Here is a 10,727-nt window from a genome sequence, read left to right as displayed (position 1 = left end):
AATGCAATCGTACATATCACCGTCACAGTTTCGTCTACTTCATACAAATGTAGTTTCGCAGTAGATATTTATCATGATTCTCATGAAAAAATTACGAGAGTCGGATCATTTTATTTTTTATTTTCTTTTTTATATAGAAACTAGCATTAACATTTCATAATTTATGAATGTTACGATACACGTGTGAGTTATCGCTTCATTAAATATTAACGGAGAGAAAATGTGCAATACTTTAACTTTTAAAAATTCTTTCCATGTCTTTATCAAAGTATCCTATCCCGCATTAAAAACAAGACGCATAATGCTGATACCTCATCAATGTAAACAATTAATTAAAAAATATACATACTCTTACCCATTTGAATCAATATAAAACTCTCAGTTCATCCCTAAAGAAATTCTTTACTGCTATTTAATCGGAGATCATTAATGCAAGGATTTTCTGTCAAGGAGGAAAGGAAGATTAGCCAAAGAGAATCTCTCGTCTTCGTTGTTAAGGGGGGAGCCTGCTTTAGAACGCTGAAAATAAGGTATATTTTACGAATTGTTTTTGGAGAAACTATACAGCGGATCATTATAAAACTTTGATGCATTTATTAGTACATGTTTAAAGATAAACAAAATTATTTTTTGGTTTGAATATATCGCTCGTAGAGGTCGTCCTGGAGAAATCTTAGTGCAGCCGCGTCGCCGGCATTGCAAATTGGTGAGCATTCTCCTGCCTCCAAATTTCGTCTAAACTGAAAAATTGACATATGTTCTCGTTATTTATGAATTCCCATCGTCGACGAACCAAAGAGAGAAGAAAAAAGTTGAAAAGTGCCAAAATGGTGGAGCTTAGAACACAAAAGTACGATTTTTAGGCAAAGTTTTTGAACTTTTTCATGCAAAAGTAATGTTTTTATGAATATTAAAGGTTCATCGACGATGGGAATTCATAAATAACGAGAAAATATTTCAATTTTTCAGTTTTGATGAATTTTGGAGGCAGGAGAATGCTCACCAATTTACAATGCAGGCTGCACTAAGATGCCTCCAGGACGACCTCTACAGGCGATATATTCAAATCAAAAAATAATTTTTTTATCTTTAAACATGTACTAATAAATGCATCAAAGTTTTATAATGATCCGCTGTATAGTTTCTCCAAAAAAAATTCGTCAAATTATACCTTGTTTTCAACGTTCTAAAGCAGGCTCCCCCCTTAACGCTGCGCTGCGAACGGCGAATGTAATGATGATACTCGTAATGCACGCGAAGAAAAAAGTTGAAAAGAGCCAAAATGGTGGAGCTTAGAACACAAAAGTACGATTTTTAGGCAAAGTTTTTGAACTTTTTCATGCAAAAGTAATGTTTTTATGAATATTAAAGGTTCATCGACGATGGGAATTCATAAATAACGAGAAAATATTTCAATTTTTCAGTTTGGATGAAATTTGGAAGCAGGAGAATGCTCACCAATTTACAATGCCGGCTGCACTAAGATGCCTCCAGGACGACCTCTACAGGCGATATATTCAAATAAAAAATAATTTTTTTATCTTTAAACATGTACTAATAAATGCATCAAAGTTTTATAATGATCCGCTGTATAGTTTCTCCAAAAAAAATTCGTCAAATTATACCTTATTTTCAACGTTCTGAAGCAGGCTCCCCCCTTAATGTCGATGCGATAACGCGAGGTATCCCGGGCACAAAGTCTACGTACTCTACTGTACGACGGGATACTTTCGTCGAGTGCAACCAGAAGAAGAAACCGGAAGTAGGAAAGAAAGAAGAGAGGAATGCCACACGCGGTCTCGAGAAAGTGGGAGAGCCGAATCGGGTAATCCGCGCGCCTATTCCGCGCGGCAAAGAAGCGGGATAATCGCATTAGCCGACTTTTCGCAGGGATTCGGACGAAAACGAAACGAGTGCCCGCTCAAAGTGAGCGGCCGCGCGTTCGGAGCAACTCGTGCAGCACGCAAACTCCGCGGGGGAAAACGTCGATAAGCGTCGCGACGCCGGCGACTCTCGGGTGTCGAGTCCAAGTCGAGGGTGACCGAGAGCCGAGGGATCGAGAGGATCGGAGGGTGGATCGAGGGTGGAACGCGTCGATCGGGTCCGCGTGTGGCAGATCATCGGCCACCGGCTCGGTCCGCCGACCGGGAACGGAGACGTCGTCCAGGAGAAAGAGAGAAGGTAAAAGTGCATATTACCATTCGCGTCTCGCGACTTTGGAACGATGCAAGACGGTACGTGAGAGATCCATCCCTGAGGCCTGACCGGGCGCTCCATCTGTATCAGGGGGTGGCCACCCCGCCGCTCTCGAGCAAGATACCCGCGGATAGTCACGACCGGCGAGCATCCCTGCGGGAAGCTTCGTGTTGCTGGGCCTTGAGATCCACATGGAAACGGTCGTAACAGTTGCACGTACGTGTGACGTTGCGATTGTTATATGTGAAATTGTTGCAATCTACGTTTTCCGTTCAGCAATAGATAACTTATCGTGGATAAATGTACGCTCGGTCGACAGGTGTACCAAGTAACGATTGTCGGTATGTCACACGTGTACCATGACATGAAAATGCGACACATATTGTTTTATCGTATATAAAAATATACAGGGTGTTTCCTAAGTAAGTAGACAAACTTAAGGAGGATATTCCTTGGCTTATTTTAAGAAGAAAAGGTCATATAAGCATATGTCCTAAACTGCTTTGTTTTCCAAAAAAAAGTACATCACTGTTTTCGTTCACTTTTCGTTTATTATAGAACAGTTTGTATTATTGCAAATGAAACAAATGAAAACCAATAGTAACCAAAAAGAAAAATTATAACGAAAAAGAAAATAGTAACTAAAAAGAAAAATAATAACATCACAGTAACTGCTGAAAATGTCCACCTGCAGCCATGATACACGCCTCGACTCTCCTTTCCATTGATTGACGTACACGCTCAAAAATACCTGGAGTGTTACGTATTCTTTCACATCCATCTATTATGCGATTTCTGAGATCTTCTTCATTTTGAATAGGTGTAGCGTAAACTAAAGATTTAAGCTGTCCCCATAGAAAAAAATCTACTGGATTTAAGTCTGGGGATCTTGCAGGCCATAAATGGTTTGGTCTTTGAGTACCTCGACCGATCCATCGATTGGCAAACTTCCTGTTCAAAAATTGACCATCCCCACTCCATCCCCACCGCTGTTGACTCGTACTGCAAAAGCACGCTATCCGAAAAGTGAACGAAAACAGTGATGTACTTTTTTTGGAAAACAAAGCAGTTTAGGACATATGTTTATATGACCTTTTCTTCTTAAAATAAGCCAAGGAATATCCTCCTTAAGTTTGTCTACTTACTTAGGAAACACCCTGTATATAAAATATTGAAGAGATGTATTAGGGGTGTGATTTAGTTTTGGGGGTTTTTTTTGCTCAAAAACGCATGTATTTAAATATAATAATGAATGAATACCTTTATCAAAATATTTTCCTTCGTTTTCTATAACTTTTTCCCATCTTTCTGGCACGAGATGGATTCCACCACGATAAAATCACTCTTCTTTCGAGTTGATCCATTCGTCGACGAATTTTCGCACTTCTTCGAAATTATCAAAGTGTGTATTCTCTAAAGCGTGTTGCATCGACCGGAACAAATAATAATCGCATGGAGAATACGCGGGGCGCGGTAAGACTTGCCATTCCAGCTCTAATAGTGCTTGTTTCACTGACAACGCAACGTGAGGTCGAGCGTTGTCACGAAGAAGAATCACTTTTCGTCGTTTACTCGCAATTGGTGGTCGTTTTTCGTCCAATGCTTGCTTCAACTTGTACAATTGGTGTCGATAACGATCAGCCGTGACAGTCTCGTGCGGATTTAACAGCTCATAGTACACTATCCCACCAAATACAGATCATTACTTTTTAACCGTGAATATTGCGTCTCGGAGTGGATGTTGATGGTTCGCCTGGATCCACCCATGATTTTCCGCGTTTCGGATTATCAAAATAGATCCACTTTTCATCCCCAGTAACAATCCGAGACAAAAGACTCTTCTTTTTTTGCCTGGCGATCAACGAAATGCAAATGTTCAAATGGCACTTTCCGATAATTGATGTCGAACCCATTTCCCTTCCTTCTGAATTTTTCCTATTTCATGTAAATGTTTCGTAACTGTTGTACGATCAACATTTAATGCTCTGGCAAGTTCTGAAGTGGATTTTGTTGGATTTTCGTCCAATAATGCTTGCAAATCTGCATTTTCAAGCTTTCTTGGTTGTCCCGAGCGTTCTTTGTCCTCCACACGTCTTAATTGATGGTGATTCTGCGTCACCATAAGTTTCCACAAGAATTCTATAACCGTCAGCCGCAGTTTTCTTTTGATTAAAAAACAAAAGCAACGCATGTCGAAAATGCTCTTTCGGAAGTTGCATTTTTACGATGATATAAACACGACTGTTATTGCATCTATTGCTATAATGCTACTAAATGTCATGGATAATGTTAACACTGTAAGAAAGAACAGTTATCGGAAACAGCTATTGGAACAAACTGACACTACAGCCATCTGTTGCAAAACCCTCAAAACTATTAGGGGTGTGATTTAGTTTTGAGGGTTTTTTTTGCTCAAAAACGCATGTATTTACATATGATAATGACTGAATACCTTAATCAAAATATTTTCCTTCGTTTTCTATAACTTTTTCCCATCTTTCTGGCAAGAGATGGATTCCACCACGATAAAATGACTCTTCTTTCAGTTGATCCATTCGTCGGCGAATTTTCGCACTTCTTCGAAATTATCAAAGTGTGTATCCTCTAAAGCGTGTTGCATCTACCGGAACAAATAATAATCGCATGGAGAATACGCGGGGCGCGGTAAGACTTGCCATTCCAGCTCTAATAGTGCTTGTTTCACTGACAACGCAACGTGAGGTCGAGCGTTGTCACGAAGAAGAATCACTTTCCGTCGTTTACTCGCAATTGCTGGTCGTTTTTCGTCCAATGCTTGCTTCAACTTGTACAATTGGTGTCGATAACGATCAGCCGTGACAGTCTCGTGCGGATTTAACAGCTCATAGTACACTATCCCACCAAATACAGAGCATTACTTTTCAACCGTGAATATTGCGTCTCGGAGTGGATGTTGATGGTTCGCCTGGATCCGCCCATGATTTTCTGCGTTTCCGATTATCAAAATAGATCCACTTTTCATCCCCAGTAACAATCCGAGACAAAAGACTCTTCTTTTTTTGCCTGGCGATCAACGAAATGCAAATGTTCAAATGGCACTTTCCGATAATTCATGTCGAACCCATTTCCCTTCCTTCTGAATTTTTCCCATTTCATGTAAATGTTTCGTAACTGTTGTACGATCAACATTTAATGCTCTGGCAAGTTCTGAAGTGGATTCTGTTGGATTTTCGTCCAATAATGCTTGCAAATCTGCATTTTCAAGCTTTCTTGGTTGTCCCGAGCGTTCTTTGTCCTCCACACGTCTTAATTGATGGTGATTCTGCGTCACCATAAGTTTCCACAAGAATTCTATAACCGTCAGCCGCAGTTTTCTTTTGATTAAAAAACAAAAGCAACGCATGTCGAAAATGCTAAAGAGCTTTCGGAAGTTGCATTTTTACGATGATATAAACACGACTGTTATTGCATCTATTGCTATAATGCTACTAAATGTCATGGATAATGTTAACACTGTAAGAAAGAACAGTTATCGGAAACAGCTATTGGAACAAACTGACGCTACAGCCATCTGTTGCAAAACCCTCAAAACTAAATCACACTCCTAATATATACAGATGGAATATGAAATGGAATATCTACGATGAAATGTACTAATCATTGTTACACAAGACCTGAAACGAGCTGATTCGAATTAATTAATGCTACGATGACAATTGCCATCCTTTTTTCATTATTATCTCTTCTTCCATTTGTCTTCAATGTTTCTCTGATAATTTGTGATAGTACATAATATTACTCAGTCTCACCCCGGGGTGAACAAAACCAGAAAATGTGAATGCTGTTCTAAAATATAATAAATAACACTTAACAATAATGATCAGCAGTGTCCATAAATAGTCAGGTTCATTTTCTCTTGCGTTTTGATTAATCTCCTCCTAAGACTAAAAGAATTATAAACAAGTAGAACAGAAAGAGACATGCAAAGTACCATACTCGTGTTCGACAACTCGCTAGCACCTGTATGTCGATTTCTGTCGGCGACGTATCAGCGTCAAATTTAAGTTTATTCATACGCGATGTGTAGCGGGTAGATCCTCTGACGGTCCCGACGATGCGAAGGAGACTGCGTCGAGCGAGTGCAGGTCCCCTGTAAGGCGACACAGGTACATATGGGCTCTCCCATTGAATGGACCAAATGATATAAATTATTTATAGATTTCGACACCAGTGAGAGACAGAAAGACAGGCGGGCGCGCGGAGGGTGCCCGTACGTTGGGGTGCGCCCGGGACCCCTGGGGGGTCTGCATCGGAAACCCCTCGGGGAGAGAAGTGCACCCCCTCAGCATATGCATCCTCGCTTCGAGACTGTCCTAAGCCCATATAAAATTGATTCCTAAGTACCTCGTATTCGTGTCGGCCTCGTGTGTCTTTTAACACCTACGTTAGTATTTGCTCTTCGCGAATAGAACGCTCGTCGTGTTGCACGTTAGCGTCAACGCGTCAGATTTCTCCCGGACGGTTATTTTTGTCGAACAACAGAACGAATAGATGAACTTTGCTTTATTAATAAATTCAATGAATTATATGTACGTTTCGTGTTACGTATAAAATACGAACGTAATATTGTTACGTGAGGAATATTTAATTATTTACAGGAAACGTTGAATTATTTATTATATTTTCTCCCTGCGCAAGTCTTTAATGAACATTGAAATAAAAAGTCGCGCAATCGAGAGCTAATTGTCGTAAGAACATGAAAGCTTTATTTTTTTATATCTAGCGCTCAACAAATGTTTAACATGCGTTTAGGTAAACTTTGCTGCCGACTATTATTAATTTCCGCTGGTCATAATATTGTCCCAGAATCGTGCGATTTACGCTCTATCTCGAGAACTCTCGAGTTTTCGAGGGTCTTGTAACAAGTCGGAGCGGGCCCGCGATCGCGCAGCACGCCCCCCGGGGTCCAATCTAAATCAATGGGCTTGTGGGTAATCGCATAATAATTACTGGGACCCCCTCTACCGCCCATCTGTCGCTGACCGACGGGGCGTACGACCCTCGGAAGAAGCAGTAGGTACTCTACCACGGCGACACACCCGATGAACATGTTCCAGCAGGTCCCATTGTCGACGGGCACCGCTTGGAACATGGATGTAAGAATTACTGAGTGGAGTGTAAAGTACTGTTGTAGACGAGGGGAATGACTCCTGAAGAGTGAGGGGAAATCGCTATTGTGGCCATCTTGGTTGTTCATATATTGGGTCATTAAGTATGAAACTTTACAAATAGAACATAAACTTTTGCATTTTTTGGCACATGGACATGATTTATTTTCAATCGAAGTATGCGCCCATGTTATCTACACACTTCTGCCATTTTAGTGGTAGTTGGCCTATGCCTCTACTATAGAAGCCAGGAGTACGGGAATCGATGAAGTCGCGGAAGGCTGTTTCGACTGCCTGTTGAGAATTGAACAATTTTCCCACCAACAAGTTGTCCAAATTCCGGAAGAAGTGATAGTCGGTAGGTGATAGATCTGGTGAATATGGTGGGTGACGGAGAGTTTCCAATTCCAACTCCCGTAGCTTTGCCACGGTCAGTCGTGCAGTGTGCGGTCGAGCATTATCATGCAACGGGATTGGCATTGACCGATTGACCAATTTCGGTTGTTTAATAGCAAGTTGTTGCATCATTTCGTCCAGTTGCTTGCAATATACTTCAGCCGTTATCGACGTACCAGGTTTCATAAAGTTGTAGTAGATAACACCTGACCTGGACCACCAAACAGTCACCATAAGCTTCTTCTGTGTAATGTTGGGTTTCGCGTGATGTCTCGGTGGTTCATCAGCGTTCAACCACTGATGTGAGCGTTTACGATTGTCGTAGAGTATCCACTTTTCATCGCAGGTGACAATTCGATTAAAAAAAGATTCATTTTTGTGACGGGAAAGCAAAGAAAGTGAAGCCTCTAGACGTTGCGCCTGCTGCGCATCGGTCAATTCGTGCGGGACCCATTTGTCCAACTTCTTTATCTTACCAATTGCAGCTAAATGAACCAATATGGTGGGTATGGAAACATTGAATATCGATGCCAATTCACGTGTACTTTGAGATGGATCGGACTCTACTACGGCTCTCAAGTGATCATTATCCACCTTCGTCTTTGGTCTTCCACGTGGCTCATTAGCGAGGCTGAAATCTCCATCTCTGAAGTTTTTGAACCAATTGCCCACCGTTGCTTTAGTAGTTGAGCCTTCACCAAATACAGCGTTGATATTACGAGCTGTCTCCGACCCTGTGGTTCCACGGCGGAACTCATATTCATAAATCACACGAATTTTGGACTTTTCCATAGTTCTATAAAAAAGAATCCACCAATAAAACTAATGAAGATATTTGAACAAACAAATATGACATTTGAAGAGCGAACATACATCTATCACACTAACCTAACCTGATACTGACGTCTGGCGCCAAATTTGAGATAACAAATGTTAAAGATGGCGCTTTTACATTTGTAAAGTTTCATATTTAATGACCCAATATATACAGGGTGGTCCCAGACCTACCGTATCACCGGTTAATGGTAGATTCCTGAGGTGATTCTGAGACGAATGTTCCTCTTGCAAAATGTCGAGGGTGGCGTAGTTTCGGCGCTACGAAGGGTTGTAGTTATCCTATCCTTGTGTAGAATTTTCCCGCGTTCGGTGACGGTGGGTCGAAGGGGTCCCGCGCATCGCGCACACTTCAATTTGAACAGCCGCGAAAAATTAAGATCAAATTACAATTTTGTAGTAGTGAAAAGTAAACCTACAACATGCCGGATTGCGTACAAATATACAAATATACCGTGATATTAACCGTCATCGCCATCTTGGTTGTTCATACCCTCTCTGCCCCTCTGGCTTCACCCCCGCGGACATACACTCCATCCAGTTATTCTTACATCCATGGCTTGGAATGTCGTGGAGTGCTACCCCTCGGTGTGCAGTCACTGTTGTCTTTTTCTCTCTTTCTCGAAACTGCACTCGATCATGTAAACCACTGCGAAACAAATGCAATTCGCAAACCAATGCCTTACTTAAACTACCGATTTGACAATCACACTGATCGGTTCTACTTTATTCAAACTGGTAGAGAACAGGAGCCTCCACAGACGCGTTGTAGACGCGCATGTAACAGAGACAGTAGACAAGACTGCATTAATCCTGGCGATTCGATCTGTTCCAGATAACGGAATGGCAGTGTTACTTGTAATCAGTTTGTGCCTCGGCATGGTAACCGGCCACTTTCGTGGACCACATCATCCTAAAAGCAGCGTGTCCCATCATCATTACAAACCGCAAAATGATATCAAGTTAACGCAGGACACCGAACTCCTTCATGATACCACGTGAGAGAGCAATTGATCGATTCTCTTAACATGTTAACAATTTTTATCGACAAATAATAATCGTTTTATGCCAATAGAGTCCATTGAAAAGTATTTTATAATTACTAATTGCAGTAATATATCAAACAAACGCTTGCACTTTGATATATTCGCGAACATAAACTGCATCAACTCACGATTTTAGGCACTTGAAGGAAGACATGGGTCCCGTAGCCGACGAACTCGACTTTTCAAAGATGACCAAACAGGAAATCGAGTTCCACTACTTTCAGTACGTTTGTAATCCGCCTCGCCTCATACAATTATCAAATGCAGTTGCTAATTTATTTCCGGATTACAGGAGTCACGACATCGATAACAATACAAAGTTGGACGGACTGGAGCTTCTTCACGCTATTCAACACACTTTCCACGAGCACGCGAACGACGAGGAGGACACGATACAGTCGGAGGACTTGCCCTGGATTGTAGGTGCGTCTCCAGCGAAATTGCTATGGTGGAAGATACGAACACACTAACTCCTCCTTTAAGCGCACGATAAAGGAGCGTCTGATCTTCATTTGCTTCAGAGCTCATCGATAAAGTGCTAGAGGAGGACGACTTGAACAAGGACGGATATCTGGAGTACGTCGAGTACGTGTTGGGAAGGCAGCGGGATCACGCGGTGCAGAAGAATCGCGACAAGCTCAGAATCGGAACGTGAGACTTCCTTGCATTCTCCGGTCCGGCATGAACGTACGAATCCGAACGAATTACACAGGCAGAAGACGAAGGAAACGGAGATGCGGAATTGTAAGAAATAATGCTAATCATACGTTCCATCGTCAATATCATGTCTAATTATTATACACTTACTGTACAATTATATAATATTGTATTAGGGGTGTGATTTAGTTTTGAGGGTTTTTTGCTCAAAAACGCATGTATTTAAATATGATAATGAATGAATACCTTAATCAAAATATTTTCCTTCGTTTTCTATAACTTTTTCCCATCTTTCTGGCAAGAGATGGATTCCACCACGATAAAATCACTCTTCTTTCGAGTTGATCCATTCGTCGACGAATTTTCGCACTTCTTCGAAATTATCACAGTGTGTATCCTCTAAAGCGTGTTGCATCCACCGGAACAAATAATAATCGCATGGAGAATACGC

At 41.3% G+C, this 10,727-nt stretch overlaps 1 protein-coding gene across 1 annotated transcript; it reads left to right on the top strand.

Annotated features, from left to right (window-relative positions):
• The first annotated feature begins 1,996 nt into the window (after positions 1-1,996).
• LOC105287412 (multiple coagulation factor deficiency protein 2 homolog) lies at positions 1,997-10,454 on the top strand. Its single transcript, XM_026974623.1, has 5 exons — positions 1,997-2,181; positions 9,409-9,571; positions 9,756-9,842; positions 9,912-10,042; positions 10,141-10,454. Exons 2-5 carry the CDS (start codon positions 9,417-9,419, stop codon positions 10,272-10,274), a joined length of 507 nt encoding a protein of 168 aa, XP_026830424.1. The 5' UTR covers positions 1,997-2,181; positions 9,409-9,416; the 3' UTR covers positions 10,275-10,454.
• The last annotated feature ends 273 nt before the right edge of the window (positions 10,455-10,727 follow it).

This window comes from Ooceraea biroi, chromosome 13, assembly GCF_003672135.1.
Source record: "Ooceraea biroi isolate clonal line C1 chromosome 13, Obir_v5.4, whole genome shotgun sequence".
Taxonomy (NCBI): Eukaryota; Metazoa; Arthropoda; class Insecta; order Hymenoptera; family Formicidae; genus Ooceraea; species Ooceraea biroi.
This window is presented reverse-complemented; position numbering and strand designations above follow the sequence as displayed.